Consider the following 19,428-nt stretch of genomic DNA (forward strand, 5'->3'; position numbering starts at 1 on the left):
GGTATAATTTATGATATTTATATATATATATATATATATATATACATACATACAGGTAGTCCCCGGGTTACATACGATATAGGGACTGTAGGTTTGTTCTTAAGTTGAATTTGTATGTAAGTCGGAACAGGTACATTATTATATTAAATGCAATTAGGACAGATGTTTGTCTCAACATATTATTAGGCAGTATGGTGTCAGTTACTATATAATATCCTCATTGTGAGTTAATCACAAACAAAGCAAAACTTTATGGAGCCCAGACATTCATTAACTTCTGGAGCAAGGTGTGCTTTGATATGCAATAGGAAACAACTGCAGAGTTTGTATTGGTCATTAAAGAGTTACAAGATGTTGCAGATCAGCTCAGCTCTTAAGATCACCCACAACCCCAGCTGTGTTTAGCAAAAGATTTCTTCTGCAAGTCATGCAAACTGGGAGATTAAGCCTCAGTCCTGCACACAAGCAAGCAGGGAAGCCCCCGTTCGTATCTGAGTCGTCTGTATGTTGGATGTCCTTAACTCAGGGACTTCCTGTATGTGTATGTGTATATATATATATAATTTTTTGGTATTTTTTTATATATATATATGATTTTATATTATTTATTTTATATATATTTTTACCTTTTTATTTTTTCATTCCATAGTAACAACATTACAGCTGAAGGAGGAGATGCTAGACGGAGATGAATATACTTTCCTCCAAGGAGCCTCAGACCAGGAGAGCAACGGGTCCGGCAGCTATTACATCAAACAAGAACCCTGATGCAAGTTGAACGATTCTTAACTTAATATCTCATAAGAATGTTTTCTTACAAAAACTAAAACAAAAAAAAGTTAAAAAACAAAACAAACTGAATCTAAAAAAAAAAAACACACACAAAAAATGGATTCGCGTGCAGGGACATTCTGTTCAGTGACAAAGAAAATATTTTGGTGAAGAAAAAAAAAATTTTACAGTTTATTAAATAACGTCGATGATTTTTGTGTTGTATTGGAAGTTTTTGAAAAAGAAAAAAAAAAGAAATGTAATATTTTCAGATTTTACAAATATTGTGCATTGTGGGCGAGAAAACAGAATTTTTTTTTTTGGTACCTTTTTTGCAGGGCTAGATTTATTTGTTTAGGAAGGGTGATATTTTGCAAAAAAAAAAATAAAAAACAATAATAATAAAAAAATCAAAAACAAAAAAAATCTTTACAATCTTGGTACACACTGGGTAGAATTTTTTTTTTGTGACCAGGAAACGTATTTTTAGTTACTAAACTTTGCTTAATGAAAAATTTTAAAGTACTAATGCATTTATTAACTGTAAATGAACAAAAAATGATGATTCCCTTCTGTAATTATTTTTTAAAATGACTGTCAGGCTTAAAGTGGTTTTCTCTTTTTATGTTTTTATGCCTTGTTGCACTTTCTTTTCTTTTTTTCTGCTGTTTATGTGCATTTTTATTATGTTTTAGGCTTTGTAGACACTGAACTTTTGGTGGAATATATGGTTTGTTTTCTATATCTTTATCATTTTAACTCGGCCATCACCTCGAATCCCCTTAGACCTCAATAAATGTCAAACTTGTGGGGTCCAAGCTAGTGGTCCCCCTTCTTTAAAATCAACCCAACCACTTTTAAATTTATTGAAACATCAAACAAAAAACTTTTTTTTGGTGTTTAATGAGACTGGGGATGGGTTGAAACCCCTATACTGATTTTGGGGGAGTGATTTACCCTGACTTCCTGTCCTGCTGACAAAACTTTCACTATGCAGGAAGTGAGAGCAAATCTCCATAAAGCCCTAAATCGCAGTAAAAACAATGGAGGGGTTCCAAACTTTTTTTTTAAAAATTACAATTTTTTTCCTATCTTTAGGTATAGATTATTCCCCTTTCAATTCACTTCTTTCATTCCTATTCATTTCCTATTGTGACAGCTGTGCACTTTTGACGATTGGCTACTAAGAGGCAGAATGAATCATTGATTTCATGGGAAACACGACCATCTGTCAGCGAATTTCAGAGGAACTTATAAATAGAGCTCTATGAAAAGTACAATCATTTTGACCAGTTTTATATGTTATAAGCTTTTTAAAGCAAATTTTTGTACCATGTTTCCCTCCCCCACTTTAAAAGTTCAGTGTGTACAGCTCCCGGCTCATTTTCATGTACTTCCTTTGTGTGCGTGAGTTTTCTCCAATGAAAATGCTTAATTTTGTAGTTGCGAATTCAGTAGCGTGAGGTGATGTGTTTAAATTGTATCTAAACCCAAAAGAAACATTCATTTTAGATTTAGAATAGAGTGGTGAGGGGTTGAAAACCTGTTTTGTAATAACTTCTGTCTGTGTCCCAAATGGTGAAATTCACCCTAAATTTTTGCCAAAATTTTTTTGCCAACATTTTTAATTGGTAGCAGAACCGAATTAAAGTGAAAATTTCCTAATAAGAACAATTGTTCTGATGCCATCTAAAGGTGGCCCCCCACATGTGTCCATATGATCATTCCATTGATTATTTGATTCAAGCAAAAATGATCAAATAAAATGGCACTGTAAATTACGAACCCTTGGTTCGACCAATTTCGTAAGCTTTTGCTCACAAATTGAAATGACCGTGGGATTTTATTGATTTATCTAATCAGTTCAATGGTGGCCCCACCTGTACCAACATCATTCAAGTGTTTATTTGATTCAATTAGAAATGATCACATTGAATACGAACTGTGAATAACAAACCCTCCATTTAATCAAATTGGTAAGCTTATGATCACAAGCATGTTCAACACAGGAATTTAATTGATCCATCTAGTCCAATGGTCCCCAACCTTTTGGAGATGAGGACCACTAAATGCACGGACTCCGGTAGTTTTTCTTTATCGATACTACATGTGTTGCATTTTTCGATACTTTTATTGATTATGAACCCCTTGTTTTTACAATACCTCATACCTATATCAAACATGGCTGCCTTGTAGGGGTGGTGTTCCCACAATGGAATGATTCCCTGTTGTATCCACAGGAAGTGAAAGGAGATCTCACCAATGGGATGCAGATGACCACAAAACAATCCTGATGGGGTTTTTACCCTTCCCTACTCTATGGGAAAAAATTTTGAAAATGTTCTGTCAATATATACTTTTTTGGAGCTTGGTACATCCTTATTCGTAAATGTAATATTAAAAATTCAGTGTTGAGTTATAGAGATACACTAGCTGTAGGTCTTGAGTTGTCCTCTCTGTTGATTCCATTGTGGTGGTAGCTTTGAGGTGGGAAGTGGTACTTCATCTCATGAGAAGATCAACTCAATGAAGGACAGTATAGTAAAGGCATCAGTGGAGAGGACATCACTGGGCCATCCATTCTTTTATGGTTTTGACGGGACAACCAGAGCTGAAGAACATGCTCCTATGGTTGACTGGATCCAAAGAATAATGGGTTGGCCACTGTATCCAATCAGATTTACCCATTTTGTGAAAAGGTTATAAAAAAAGGATAAAGATTGGTTATAATGGGCAACAATGTTATTTTTCCAGTCTAACCAGGTTTGTTGGCTTACTCCAAAGACCTCAACCCAACACTGGATTTTTGAGCATTGGGTGGGACAGTCCCCTAAACATAACTATCCAACCTGACTGAGCAATCTTTGTTCTACTAATGGCCCACATTACTGGGTACAAATTAAATGAATGGCTTCTACTCATAATTCACAATCTGCCCATGCAATCTACTTTAGATCTACCAATAGGTACCTAACATAGGGGCTTTCCCATTTGGATAGTATAGGAAGGTCCTCATATTATACCAATATAACATTACTGGAGTAGATTGTATTGTTATATTGTAACCCTGTACAAGAGGCTTAAAGGTGACTGGGCAAATCATTTAAAACATAGATGGGAAGCTTAGATGCAGGAAACCATTGTAGATATTTTTGTTGTAATCTAAATCTATAGGGAAGCAGTAGGTGCAAGGTATCCCTAATCGGATGTATGGCCAGGTACAGATCAGTGTGCCTTAATACACATCAGTCACTGGTAACATTCTAGTATTGTGTTGTTTGTGCATGTTTCGGTGTATATTTGTTGCTGATGGTGTGTAATATTGGTTCGTCCAGCAGATGTCTGTTGTAAAAGCTTTGGCCAATAGCAAGAGCCAGTCTGGGGTTGCTTTAGAGGGTGTCATACCTCCATTACACTGTTGTACTGTGGGACAAACAGTAAAATTGTAGTGCAAGGAAATTAAAAAAGGAAAAATCCACCCAAAAATTATCCAGCAGGTTAGATCACGCTCTCCTTCTCCTGGTTACTTAAAATAAAAATTTGGGTCACTTGAGCCTTTAAGCCTACCCAACAGTAATATCATCATTTTAGGTTGGAATTGGGTGTGAGATCACTTTCTGAATCCCAAGCTTTAGGTTCCACTTCAGTTCACCTACTTAGTTTTAAAAAATGTGGTCCCTTACTTTGATTTCTTCACAATGGGCATGATTTATCCAAGACTGGAGAAGATAGACTTCAATGGATTTGGCCAGGCCATCTAATAGCAAATTAATTTGGACAAATCCATTCCAGGTGGATCACCCACTCAAGTCTTGGAGAGCTTTGATATATCAGGCCCAATGTATGGGGAGAACATCATGGGCCCAGTGACTACCCAAGCAAGTTTTACCATTGTAAGGTGCATTTAACCTTCATTTTTTTAACTAGGACAGTTTGTTACCCTACTGAACAAGACATTTGGTTTCTATCGTGATCAATCAGATTCTCTTTAATTTTTACAGTAATTTGGCTTTTGTAGTTCTTTGTAAGGGCTTTGATGCTAATGTGGTGTTGTCAGCCATTGAAAAAGTTTGCTTTGTAACTCTTGGCTGATTTCTTTATTTCCAGAATTTGTGCTTTTATAATAACTCCGCTCAATGGTTTTCAGTAGAAAAGGCGAAGCTGACGTTTTTAAAGGGCTACTCCATGTATCGTTTCCAACTGGAAGGAGAATACAACTTATAATTTGCGTGTCCTCGTTGTCCTTGAGCTATGTTTGGCTGTACCAGTGTGATGAACTCATGACTGGATACTTGATAGTTTCTGATTTAAATGTTGGCTCTGTTTTTTGAGCAAATCTATGGCACGCAATGAGTTGAAGGATTTGGGTAGTTTCTGACTGGATGTTGAATATATTTTATAATTTGCATAGCCTCATTGTCCCTGGAATATGTTTGGGTGTACCAGTGTGATGGACCCATGACTAGATCCTTGATTGTTCCTCTTCTAGGTGTTGACTTCATTTTATTGGCAACTTTAAGAAACTTAATGGGCTGAAAAGTTTGGGCAGTGGTGATAGAGTACCATCTCCATTAACCTCCTAGTTCATAGTTTTACCCACACATTGACCTAAAGTTGTCCTTTTAGCAAACCAGCAGTGGTACAGGGTACCAAAAATTTTGACCGATCCGGTTGGTAAGACGTTGTACCCAATGCACCAGAACAATGCTCACCTTATGTAGGCTAATCAGTACAAGAAGATGGACTTTGGTCCATGAATTTAAAAGAGCAGATTGGAAGAACTGGGGCACATTCATGAGACATGTCAATTATTATTATTATTATTATTATTATTATTAATAAACAGGATTTATATAGCGCCAACATATTACGCAGCGCTGTACAATAAATAGGACAATACATCAACCTTACGTATTCCCTCTTCACCTAAACCAATGAGCGAAGGTTTCCTTACATTTTACAGGTTGCTACAAATGCTAATGCATTAGTATGCACTGACATTGTCCATAGTTGTCACAAAAGAATGTTTTTAGTACAAAACAACTCAAAGAGAACATTTTCCTATTACCCTGAGCACATAATCCTTGCTTTGGTTCTACTACATTCTAGAAATAAATGGAGAATCGGGTTACTAAATCTACAAAGATATATTCTTCCTTTAAATATTCCAACAACTCTATGGAGCGTGTAAAAAAGCCAAGCCAAGCCGGTTCTTAATGAGAACTTTCCCTATTGACTGCATGCTGCAGATTGCAGCTCAGCAAATCCTATGCCAATCTCCTATGACAAACCTGATCTTCTATCCTTGTGATTTAGCAGTCCATGGCAGTCTCATTCTAGCTTTGCCGATTTGCGTACCTGAATATTCCTAATATTTCAGAGGCTGTAAAGGAAAGACGTATCTGGAAGTAATATCTTTCTATGCAGTCTGGGGCTACACAAATGTGACAGCTCCGGAATAACTTAATACACAGGAAAAGAAAGTAATATCTGGACTATGCTGTAGTGCTAGAAACTCTTGTATTTAACTATATATTATAATGGACAGGTTCTTTTTTTTCGATCAGTTTTTTTAATGCTAGGCCTGCTTTTTGAAATTTTGATATGTGAAGTCCTTACTGTGAAATATTAGGAGCCTAGGAATTTTAGAGACAGTCAGAGCAGTTTCATTTATCTCTGTGAATTTGAGTGCTTGCAATGGAAAAGCACCATATAGTCATTCTTAAGTGACCAGTTGCTGATACTTTACAGTGGCTCAATCAGTGCTCCATCGGTGAAATATTGGCCATAGACTTAATGCTATATCTTGCCACAGACAGAGCAGGAAGGCTGACCTAAAATAGCTCCATGACCTGGGAATTCCAAAAAATGAGGAGTATACATCAGACATGTCAAACTCATTAAATTTGTGGACCACAGCTACCTAAAATTATAAAGGAGTGCTAAACTCCTCTGCTTGGTATTGTCCCTTTGCAGACCTTTTGCAGATTGATTTATTAAAGCTCTCCAAGGCTTCAGTGAACCTTGGTCCGGGGTGAAAGACATGTGCTATCAATTATCAAAACTATCAAATTTTATGTTTGCTAGATCACCCAGGTTCACTGATAAAAGTTTATCCTCTCCAAACATGGAGAGCTTTAATAAATCAGTTCCATTGCGTACATTATTAATGTACTTTGCTATGTCCTGCTTGACCAAAAATCAATATTTTAGTTTTAGAAAGACACCACTGGGTTTAATAAGCCACCAATTTTTTATGACTCTCAAATCTTAAGGGGCCCATGATTCACTGTAACACCCGTAGATGAAATTTAACGTTCAAATAGAACTGGGAATGGACTTTTCCCAAGTTTTCATTGCAAAAAGTATTGGCCTGAGTTTTACTTCTTCCTATTATACCAAACTTCTTACAGCTTGTTTTGGCTATTATAGGTCATTTTGCAGCATTGTTTGACATACTATATCCAATAATGCTAAATTAAGTTTTACTTGCTCATAAATTACAAAAATTACCGAGCCCTCTGACAGCATGGATTCCCCACTTTTTCCAGAAGCGATATGTTCATGCATTAAATGTACTATATATTGAAACAAGCAATAATGTATACAGGATCTGCATGCACAATTAATATTTGCATTGATATTCATCAGAGTTTATTATTTTTCTGTTGTTTTTAATTTCTTGAATTCAAATGTGATATTTAAGTTTCTTTATATTTGATGCAAGTCTATTTGCACTGAGATATATGGCAGCTGAAATCTTATTCTTTACTTTAAATACAAAGCATTTCCAGTTATTTATTTGAGCCTCATGTATCCATGTACCACTACCAAGAAACTGTCAGTACTGCTCCATGACCACCTGTTGTATTCAGAATGGCATTTACCAGGTCACATTGGTGGCCATGGAGTATAAAGGCAGCTAGTAAGGTGCACACACATCTCAATTCAGGAGTTTTAGAATCTTATCATTTTTTTTATATTTTGACTGTGCGCAATCAAATCAAAGAAGTCCGGCAAATATGAGGACTACTTCTGCAGGAACCCTCCGCACTGATTAAAAACATCAGAGTGAAAGAAAACATAAAATTCACAAAATATTTAAACATTGGCTTCCCACTTCCTAAGCGGCATTGCTAACAATTTCGTTGGGTCGCTAAAAAGGCAAAGAAGGCATTGGACCTGGTTTGTTGGAGCTCTCCAAGACTGGAGAAGATAGACTATCATGGGAGAAACAAGGGGATCGAGCAAACCTGGAATTTTGTTTTGAAAATATTTTACTATTAGTTGGCAAATACTTAGATCCATTCAAGGTTTGCTGGGTCACCCAGGTTCCCCCATTATAGTCTAATTTCTACAGTCTTGTAGAAATTAGACTATAATGACTCCATAGTCAGTGGACTTGAAGTCCACAGCTTTCCCAAGATCAGCCCCAGGTCCATTAATGCCACTTTGCCTAGGCGAGCCCGCCAAAGGATTTTTTTTGGACTTTCACTCAACTGTTTTTGTTCTGAGTTTGGGAGGCTGCCAGACAAGCATAAACGTAGATCGGATGAGCACTTTAAAAAGTCAAAGTTGTCCTTGAAATTTTCCCCCGACCCTCTTGAGTAGTAGCGACCCACCTAAATTCTTAACTAAGGCTGTGCAATTGTGGGCAGGGCAGCACAATATAGATCTCAGGGGTGGCGCTGAAGGTATGTAGGTGGCTGCCATTCAAGACGGACGAGAAATAAAAAAAAGAGATGAAAAAAAATGTAAAACCGTGTGTGGCACCAAAAAAACATTCACAACTACCGTAGTCAATTCTGATTGTATTTAAAATAAAAGACAAAATTTGTATGTATCTGTAACCAGCATCAGTACTGATACACGATATCTGCAGTGTAATAGATAGAGGATAAAGATAGAAGGATCTGATTGGCTGCATAAAGGCCCCTGGGCTTCAATGGCCAATAAACAGGAGGTTAAAACAATGATAAGGATCTTTGCAACCAATCAGATTCTTCCTTTCTGTCTTGCAATATAAATACAACAATGGTAACTGGCTGCAATGCACAACACTGACTGTTCCTTCCACTTTGCCATACACAAGGCCCATTTCTTTTTACAAAGGCAGTGACAATCCACTCATCTCCTTCAGTGCATCGTTAGTGTAACATAACGACGTAGCTGCTGAACAGTAAAAGCAGAAGTTTCTATGTAGAAAGTGAATGATATATCTTTAGATGGCAAGTTCTATTTTTCTAAGTAAAGCATAAAAGAAAATGTAACTAACTGAAAGACTATGTAGTAAAAAAAACACATTCTTATGTAGCTGGATATTAATTCCCTAATGCAATGTAAATATACAAAAAATGTGAATAATAACAAGGTTATTTGTGAGTAATATGTGACTGATGGATTTTAAAATGATCTATTAAAATACTATGCCCCAATACTGAAACCATAGCCTGCATTCATTTGTACAGATTTTGTTATGTTTATGTATATTTATATCTGTCTATGGACATTTGGAAATAGATATTTTAGATGCATTTGTGTTTTTCGTCTCCTTGTTGTCTAATTCCAATGTGGGGTGGGGGTTGTGTGGACCAATACACTGATATCAATTTGGCTGGTACATTAAATTAGTCTGAAGCAGACTTTGGTGCCGTGTCAGCTTTTGTTTGCATTAAAAATGGATTTGTAGGTCATAAGCTGCAGGCCAAAGGCACCTGTCAATGAATTCTTAGTGACCTCATAAGTGACTTCAAACTATTGTCATCAACACAAGACCAAAACTTCTTGACATTGTCTCTTTCTCAATCTTTTTTTTACCATTGAGGAACCCTTGTAAGTAATTGTCAGGTCTTATTTAAAAAGTATTATATCCATATTTGCGGGTGCATTAGCCACACCATGAAGCTGTTCTATAAGAGTGGGGCCCTCTAATACTGTTGGTCAATGGAAAACATAATGTAAGGCCCTGGCCAGCACCAGTATTCCCCAAACGCCAGTCCCCCAATCTAACCCTGCAGTCTTCAGTTCTAGTAAGCCCCCACTCAGCCTCGGGAGACTGGTTGCGTCTCGCAGCACACGATTGCCCCCAGGAAGGGGTGGCAGAGAATTAGGGACCCACAGATTAAGCAGTCAAGAACTACCAGGCTAATCCAGAGTACAAAGTCATGGACAGGTGATCAGGCCACCAAATGGGGTACAGAGGGATTAGGCAGGGTCGGGGTCACAGGCAGAGGCTGGTGCAGGCTGTGTATAACAATGGGTCAGGGTACAGGCAATGGTCGGCAACGGAAAATCAGACGAGAATCTCTCTAGCACAGATTAGTTCACCTAAACACTACAACGGGCCTTGAAATCTGAGAGCAGATAGGCTTTAGGGACCCAGCAGCCAATGGCAGCATGAGATTGATCAGGAACCATTCAGCGAATCAGCTGCAGCACAGCCCCGAATCCCCTTCAGCCGTGCAATTTCAGTGCAGGTAATGCTAAGAGGTAAAACACAGCTAAAGGGAAACAAGGATGAAGCACTAAATCCTAGATCTTCTCTGCTGCAGCAAGCGCCGCCGCCGGAGGGAATAGGCCAAGCGTGCTCCACTGCGGTGGGACACTGCCCGGGAATGTCGGCCTGAAGAGCGTCTCCTAACACATACCTTTTACAGTGGTGGTCAGTGAAAAGAATGCCCAATATAGTAATGGTCAATGTAGCGCCCTGTTCATTAGCCAGTAGTGGGAAAAATGCTCCTTCTAATGGTTGTCATTAGGAAGAATACTCGCCTTGATCATCATTATCAATATTCGATACCCCCAGCAATCTCTTGAGAAAAGTAAAGATGCCTAAGGGAAGTACATGTAGACTGTATCAAGCACTCAATTGCAGCCACAGCAACAAAGCATATGCATTAGGTGACTCTGAGGGTTCTTGGATATATTAGCTCTGGAGACTTCAGAGAAAAAGCATTCCAAGGCTCTCAGTTGACTTAGCAGTCATTATTCAAGTCTACACACCTGAAAGATGACCGGTCGCCAGTAAGGATAAGAACCTACATTATAAGGACAAGGTTTACTACTATCCAGGATCAGAGTTTGTTGTTTTGTTTCGCCCAAGTTTGCAATAAGGTTTGAGATGTTCCTCCAAGCTCTGGTCTGTTTACCTTTTCATGTCAAGAGATCTTCTCCATGATTCCTTCCTCTTCCCCTCCATAGTCCTGAAGTCTCTGGCTTCTTGGCTCCATCTGGGCTCTTCTTTGGTGGTAAGGCAGACCCGGTAACATTGGTTCCAGCTGCAAGCTACTTCGCTGGCACCAGAAAAGAATGAAGTGGAGGCCCTCAGCTCTTCAAAGGTCTCTTGAAGGATTGTGAAAATTTGTACAGAGGGTTGCAGGACCAACGAACCGTTTGTTCATCACTCAAGAACCTTATCCTAAAATAATGGAAAGAATTGGACAAGATCATCATGATTAGGTGATAGAAAAGAATAAAAAGTTCATCAAAAAGTTCAAGTGCCCAAAGCTTTTTACAGCCCTCTTACAAGTATCCAAGGATTCAGATCCTTCGTTTGGAGGATTCAGGAGATATCAGATGAATATGAAAGCTGGAACCTGTCTGAGGAGGGCCGGGGATGCAAACTCTACCATTATAGCCCCTGTATAGACAACTGCTTGTCTTACAAGGAATATGGATGTTTGGTTGGATAAAGTATCACAGCCTGTTGGTCTAAAGCCCAAGTCCTTATCACTGCCAGAGCTAATGGCTTCCTAGCACATTCAACAATTGAATCTTTTGAAGTGTCGGCAAGATTTTGGCTTTTCTTAATTCATCCCATGGAGCCATCTGGCTAAAAACTTGACATGGATGTAACATCTTTTTTTGTCAAGATGTGCATAAAAGGATAAAAAAAAAAGAAAATACAAAATTGCAATTTTTTTTTTAAGAACCTCACAGGACCCCAAAACTATGTTCAGAAGAAAGTTTTAGAAGACCTTTTATAAAGAAAATCTAAAAGGATATTTGTTGTTTAATACTTCAACAACAGGTACCAAAGACCCTAAGTGATGCTGGTGTATGCCCTTTATACCAATAATGGCAGAAAACATCCGAGAGCCCAGACTTCTCACCAAATTATAGGGAGATCCGGTGAAAGTAAGAACTTCAAGCTGTGATCATTCTGGTTCCCGAAGAATCAAACCTTCTGGACCGTTATTCTTATATATTTGTAGTCCAGAAACCATCTGGTAAGATCAGTGAGATTATCAACTTAAAGATGTTTTAACAAGAATATAAAACAAATGGGAATGGAGAATATTTACTTTATATGTTCTTAATAGTTGAATTGGACCATCAGGGTGTGTTTATGTAGCACATGCCAGACCTATTGGGAAATAGGGACATCAGCTCCAACACCCTACATAAAGGGGTAGGTCAATCTGGTAGCAGATTTACTGAAATGGAAACCAATTTAGAAGATGGGGGGCAATTTAGCACATTTTGGCCCAAACAATTTTCACAGCTCATTGGCTTTGGGAGTCTTTCAACATGCTGTACAAGAAGCCAAGAATTCTGTGCCCTCTCATTTCACCTGGGCTAAGTAATTTACAGACTCCAGTGTTTACCCCCAGAATTTTTTTACAGTTGGGTGGTAAGAAGTTGTAGTTGGGTGGCAGACCCTGTGTTGTGATCCATCTCTTCAGTAACTACTCAAAAACAGTCGGGTAGTTACTGAAAAGTGCCGGGTGGTGCACCCAGCTAAAAGGAGCCGGGGTGATAACTGGACTCTAAAGCCAGTAAAGGCAGGGGTATCTGTGACACCTTGCTTTAAATAAATACCCAAATTTAAAAGCACATCAGTGAAATAGCCAACTTTGGTGTGTTTGTGTCCCTGCTAGGGCAATTCTACCTGTTTGTCCTTGTGACCTTTACCGTCAAGACAGAAGGTGATGGGTAATCAGAATAAAAATTTTTAAGGGGGGGGGTTATCCTTTCCCTTTGCAGAGATTACCTCTGTGTCCTAAAGGCTCCTCAAGGGACGCAGACAACACACAGAAAACCAATCTGACTTTTACCTATTTCATTCTCTATCCAAAGCTAAAAAATGCTTTTCATTTGACCTATCATTAAGATAATGTACACTGCCATTTCTAACCAGTTTCTAAAAAATACATCTTGTCTGGTTGAAGTTCTGATCCGCCGACTTTATTACCTTCGGAATCCCTGACCCAGAATGAGAATGCAGCTCGGGTGTTTGACTAATTGCCCCACCGTTATCCTTGTGCTGCCACTACAAAAACCAAAAGATCTGGTCCGGGTCCAGGACATCACCCGTTTCCTCTGGCAGTATTACCAGTCATGGTGTTGGGTCTGACCATAGAGAAGGAAAACCTATAGACCTGTGACTTTATCATTCTATCCAGGGACAGCATCCTTCAACACACAAAAAGTGCAGCGTACTATGATGTGAACCAATATATGCACAGAACATGATTGTTGGAATAATATATAACTTTTATTTTAATTCCATTCTTCTGCATTGGCTGCCTTTGTAGGTTTAATGAAGATTTACGGTGACTACATTTATATGGAAGTATTGCATTACATAGAAATATTTCTTACCATTAATTTGTAATGGGCTATAAACCATATTTATTGCGGACTCCTTGGAAGCTCATAAAATGGTAGGCTGTGTGGGGTATCAGCATGGTGTCAACTGTCAGACCTTGCATGACTCCTGCATAAACTTCTAGCATATTCTTATCGAATCATAAAAATCCTTCACTGACCTCTCTAGCTGCTTGTATTTAGAAGTAATTAATCCTTGCATTTTACAATAAAGACTGTAAGGGGCCTGTTTATAAAGCAGTGAAAATTACATTGACTCCCTGGAGGAGAATCAATTATTGCCATTGAAATACATGGACCTGGAAGATTCTCCACCTGAGAAGTTATATATCAGTGAGATGTCAGATTTGCAGCTTTAGAAATAAACCCCTACATTTTTGCTGATGGACACCTTCTGTGTGCTTATATTAGAGGGTCAGCAAGCTGCCAAGGATGTGCTCCCCATATAAAATGAAGGGGGAAGCAGCAGTCTCTGTTGTAAATTTTAAGGATGAATTTCTCCACAATGCCTATGTCTACAGAAGTATATGAGATGGTATGAAGTGTTTTTTTGCTTGTCCAGAATTTTTTTATGTGCATAGTCAGGGCACAACTATTGATCACATGTAGTGTATGATGCGCAAGATGGCCACAAACTTTGGAGAACCATGGAGAAACCTCCTAATGCTGATGCTAATGGTGGCCACTGTCTAACAGGGGGCTATTCATATAGGAAAGATATCCATTCATTTCCCATTGGGTCTACAGAACAGGAAGTGTAGGGAAATTTCTGTGATAAAACAGAGAAGGCAAAATAAATAATATCAGGTCTTACCCTGACTATATCCAAAGTGAAAAAATGGGCTTTAGATATATTGGGCCTGATTTATTAAGGCTCTCCAAGGCTGGAGAGAATACACTTTCATCAGTCAAGCTGGTTGATCCAGCAAACCTGAAACAAATCTGGTCCAGGATTGAAGACATTTGCTAACAAATAGCTCATGACTTTTAGGAAATCCATTCCAGGTTTGTTGGATCACCCAGCTTAACTCCAGCCTTGAAGAGCTTTAATAAATCAGGGCCATTGTGTTAGTTAACAAGGGCTTATACTTATATTCTTGTAAGAAGTCTCTATCAGTCAGACCCAGTCTGGGATAACTGTGCTTCGGGTACCCTGAGATCCTTTTCAGCCCAATGTGTTTGTTTTGTAGCTTTCTGTGCTTTATTGCTTTTCTTTACACACTGAATAGTACGGCACTGTTATGGATTATCCCATACAGAACACGGCATTGCAATCAATAGGAAGGGCTGGTCAGCCTTTCCCTAAATCCTCTTCTATTCACAGAGACCACTTACAGTTTGTTTTTTCCACACCTTTCACTGTACCATAATTTAATAATTTAGACTAAAGAAAAATGAATTTGTGATTCGTTGTGCAGTTTACATAAATTAATTTTGACTTGATTTTTATCCATGTTTATGCTTGTTTTGTTTTTGGGAGGAGGAGGAAATTAATGACTGTTGGGTTGGGCATAGCTAGGTGCTGATAGTTACAAGAAGCTGTCCGTCATCACTCCGATACACATGCTCCCTGCTGCATGAGCACATTGGTACAACCAACGTAAGGGTAACAACACTGCCCAGATTTAAGAAATGATGGGAGAGCGTTGCCACCCCATTACAGGGTTGTGGAATCTGTCACAGGATCAGTGGGAATTTGTGTTACATTTGTTGGGGGTTAATGGGGAAACAATATTGCTTTGATATGCAAAAAGAAACAACTGCAGAGTTTGGATCATCAAAGAGTTACAAGAGGCTGCAGAACAGCTCAGACTTGTACTTCAAGTCATGCAAACTGCCCCCTCCCTCCATCAAGCCTCCATCCTGCACACAAACGAGTGGGGAAGCCGCGTTCGGAAGCCCTGTTCGTATCTAGGAGTCATCTGTATGTCGGACGTCCTTAACTCTGGGAATACCTATACAAAAAACCAATGGATGCAGAACAAATCCAAACATAAAAACGGCCGAATTGTGCAAAGAATTTACAAACAGACCCCTATGAGGTCTATTTCTAAATGTTTTTATTGGATTCAATTAGAAAATTTATGAATGATTTGTATATTTTTCTAATTGAATAAATATTACAAATGAGTACAGTTTGGGTAAAAGTTGGGTGAATCTTAGATAACTACACTGCATAAACCCCCTATATGAGTAAAATTCATAAAACTTGATAACATTATTGCTTTGAGTTGATCACACAAAAAAAAAGTCATAGAAAAAAAAATCTATATGTATATATGCCAATGTTTGGAATATTTTTTTGCCTTGCTTTGTTGACTTCTGTAATAAATACCATTTTTCTATAGATGGAAATACAACAATATATATATATAATTATTTATATAGACATGGTGCTAAATACTCTAGACAGTGAACCTTCTAATTATATTTTAAATACTGTGATTATGCATTTTATTTAATTTCATACTTTTAGTAAACCAGCAGCTTATTATTACGGCATAGAGAGTATAGAGTCAAAGTGCTTTTTTTTTTTTTAAATATACAGCAAATGCTAAATGAGAAATACGTATCTAATTTTTACTTTGGTATTGTATGTCTTTGATACATTAGATGATCTATGTATAAGATTTAATGCTATTTTCCTGATGTGTGATTAATATATGAATTCTAATGTATATAAAATAAGTGAAATAAGATTTGGATATCTGTTCTGGGCATGAATGTAAAAATATTATTGTAACTTTGTGTACTTTACTAAACTTGACTTTTTTTTAATAATACACAAAATAAATCTGTATCGGGTTTATATGAATGAATCATGAGTAACGTGTTCTTCTCAATCATTAAGACTGCTGAATGGCTTTTCATTATATTAATCACTCATAACCTCATCACACGCATGGATACAAGACTTCTCTAGAGCTGCCCCGACTCTCTGGAATGGTCTCCTCGTCCTATTCGGCTTGCTCCTACTTTCCGCTCATTTGCAAGAGCTCTCACAACCCAACGCTTCAACCTCACCTACCCGTCTTCTTCTGCCTCACTACTCCCCACCATTCCATATCCCCCTCCTATTGTGTGATACTTCCCCTAGATTGTAAGCTCTTTGGGGCAGGGTCCTCTTCTCCTCCTGTGTCTTCTGTATCTGTCTGTCATTTGCAACCCCTATTTATTATACAGCGCTGCGTACTATGTTGGCGCTATATAAATCCTGTTTATTATTATAATGTTAATATAATATTAATAATATTTAACGTTTCAAAAGGTGGAATTACATTTTTATCAGTGTGGGTGAGCTTTTGCCATATTCAGCATTGCTTGTTGATTATTGCACACGCTTGTCTTGCAGCAATGGCAGCTCAAGGAACCTGTACCTGCTGCCTCCCCCTAAAGTCACCATCTTCACGGCAAACTCTTCTGGGTCTACGACAACATTTTCTTTTTTTGAAATTGTGTTTTTATTGCGTTTTTTGTAAATACAAACAAGAAGTAAAGCAATACAGGAATAGGAACAATGTAAATAACATCAATAAACATCAGGTGGAGCAAGATACTCAACAATCAAAGAATCCAAGATAGGAATGTTATTGTCGAGTAATGTTAAGGCCAAAGTCCAAAGTAGACTCCCATCCGGTAATGCTGAAACAAATCACAACAAAGAAAGGAAAAGAAAAGAGAAACAAAAAAGAAACATACAATATAAAATAAACATGAGCATAAAGGTAGTCAAAATAATATCCCTTAGGAACAATAAAAGGGTGGGGGGGTAGAAGGGGGGCAGGTGGGCATTATTGAGAAGGTATACCGGAGCAAATGGAGCACAACTAAACCCTAAACTTGCAGTTGAGCATAGAAGGTGTCCCATGGATCCCAGATCTTTTCAAATCTATCCACTTTGTTTTGTATAAGGGCAGTAAGTATTCCATTAGGCAAACATCCTGTATGCGGGTATATAGGTCCTCCAAGGAGGGAGGCAAAGTGGACTTTCATCCGGTCGGTATCAGGGTGCGAGCTGCCACTAAAACATGTGCAACCAGTTTGCCAGTAGGTTTGGGGAGACCCGTTAAGGGTAGCCCCAGTAGATGGGTAAGCGAGTCCAGGGACATTTGTTAATGAGTTACATCCTGAAGCAGCTTATGAACCCGGTCCCAATAACTCCGAATATTGGGACAGTACCAGAACACATGTTCCGAAGTTCCCCGCTGTGTCCCACATCGCCAACAGGTAGGATCCACATTGGGGAACAACCTGTGTAAGACATCAGGTGTATGATACCATCGAAATATTATTTTTACGACATTTTCTGGCATTAGACAACCATTGATTAAAACAAAGGAATTGACACGCAGGTGTTTTTAGGCAATTATTGAAACTGTATTCCGTGATAACTTCTCATTGATTACACATTAATACAAAATAGAGATCTCTTAAGCAAGAATCTATTTATTAACCAGTCAAGTTAGTACTAGACGTAGGTTACCTACTTTAACAAGCACAATGATACTGTGTTACAAAACCGAGCAGCCAAAATAACTGATGCGTTTCGCCTAACAAGGGCTTCTTCAGGGGTTGCTGTAAACTAGCAAAGTAGTTGCAAATGTTGAAAGTGGTAGAAGCCAGAATGGAGGGTCTATTCGAGTTATCGGTATTGTGGGAAGAGAAGGATAGTCCAGGGGAGCATATACTTGGTCAAAGAGATAGGATGATTCCAAATGATGTGTAGGAAGATAGGAGCTGCAGCTGTCAGATGAAGCAGTCAGTACTTCATCAGTGACTAACTGCTCCTTACTTCCACAATGGTAACCCCTGGGGCTCTGAACCTCAACAATAAAGAGGAGCTAAACTACTGTACCCTCACAGGGAAACCAGGGTGCTGTACCTGCATAGTAAGGCCAGGTATGCTTCTTTACCACCACAATGAATGCATTTGGATGCTGCACACCCAAAATAGGGACAGTTGGAGCTTCTAGGCTTGAACAATGAGGATGGTTGAAACGTTGAACCTAGCAGTTGGGATTGTTCATCTCCACAATGAAGTCAGTTGGGTTCTCTGTACCTGCACAACGATGACAGTTGGAGCTTTTCTACCTTGACAGCAACAGTTAAAGTGTTGAACCTCCCCAATGAGAATAGCTGGAGCTCTGCACCTCCACAATAAGGACAGTTGGAGCGGCACCACCTCAATGGCAGTGGTTGGACCTATGTACCTCCACAGTGGGCACACTTGGAGCTCCCTAATTCCAGAATAGGGACACTTGGTACTCTGAACCTCAACAATGCTGGTGGGGGCTTTGTACGACCACAATGACACCAGCGGGGGTGCTGTACCTCCAAAAAAAAGGTCAGTTTTAGTTCTACACCCCCACAATGAGTCCAGTTTGGGTGCTATACCTCTGCATGAGGTCAGTTATGGCTCTGTACGAACACAATGAAACCTGTTGGGTTCTATCCCTCAACAATGAAGACAGTTCGATGGGTGGAACTTTGAACCTTTACAATGTGGTCGGTTGGAGTTCTGTATCCCCACAAAGGTAACTGCACAATGTTGATAGTTGGAGCTCTGTTCCTCAACAATAATAACAGTAAACAGTGTTGAACCTCCACAATGAGAATAGTTGGAGCTCTGTACCTCCACAATAAGGACAGTTGGAGCTGTAACACTACTATGGGAGTAGTTAGTATCCTGTACCCCCACAGGTAACACAGTTGGGGCTCTTTAGTTTCACAATGGTGACAATTGGGCCTTTGAATCTCAGTAATGAGGAGAAGCTGGACTACTGTATATTGACAATAAATCCAGTTGTTGTTCTTCGACAATGAGGACAGCTGGAGCTTTGTACCTGCACAGTGAGGACAGTTGGGGCTCTGTACCTTCACAATGAGACTAGCTGGGGTGCTGTACCATTACAATGACATCTGTTAGGGTTCTGTACCTCTTCAATGAAGCCAGTTGGAGTTCTGGAACTAAAGTTGCAACTTTAAACCTTTACACAGAGGTCAGTTGGGGCCTCCAAGATGAAGTAATTTGGGGGTTATGTACCTCTA

The 19,428-nt window shown here is 38.8% G+C and overlaps 1 protein-coding gene and 1 long non-coding RNA gene across 3 annotated transcripts in view; both read left to right on the plus strand.

Moving 5' to 3' along the window:
* The window catches only part of MBTD1 (mbt domain containing 1), a 48,978-nt gene extending 47,949 nt beyond the window's left edge, over positions 1 to 1,029 (plus strand). For both annotated transcript variants that reach the window (XM_072403369.1, XM_072403370.1), the window contains exon 16: positions 650 to 1,029. In XM_072403369.1, the coding sequence (XP_072259470.1) occupies positions 650 to 768 (119 nt within the window). In that variant the 3' untranslated portion in view covers positions 769 to 1,029. The remainder of the gene's footprint in view (positions 1 to 649) is intronic.
* Positions 1,030 to 1,770: 741 nt separating this feature from the next.
* On the plus strand, positions 1,771 to 9,305 carry LOC140325506 (uncharacterized). The gene is made up of 2 exons (XR_011919688.1): positions 1,771 to 5,574; positions 5,664 to 9,305. It is a non-coding gene; the product is annotated as an uncharacterized lncRNA (long non-coding RNA).
* The last annotated feature ends 10,123 nt before the right edge of the window (positions 9,306 to 19,428 follow it).

Source organism: Pyxicephalus adspersus, chromosome 3 (genome assembly GCF_032062135.1).
Source record: "Pyxicephalus adspersus chromosome 3, UCB_Pads_2.0, whole genome shotgun sequence".
NCBI lineage: Eukaryota > Metazoa > Chordata > Amphibia > Anura > Pyxicephalidae > Pyxicephalus > Pyxicephalus adspersus.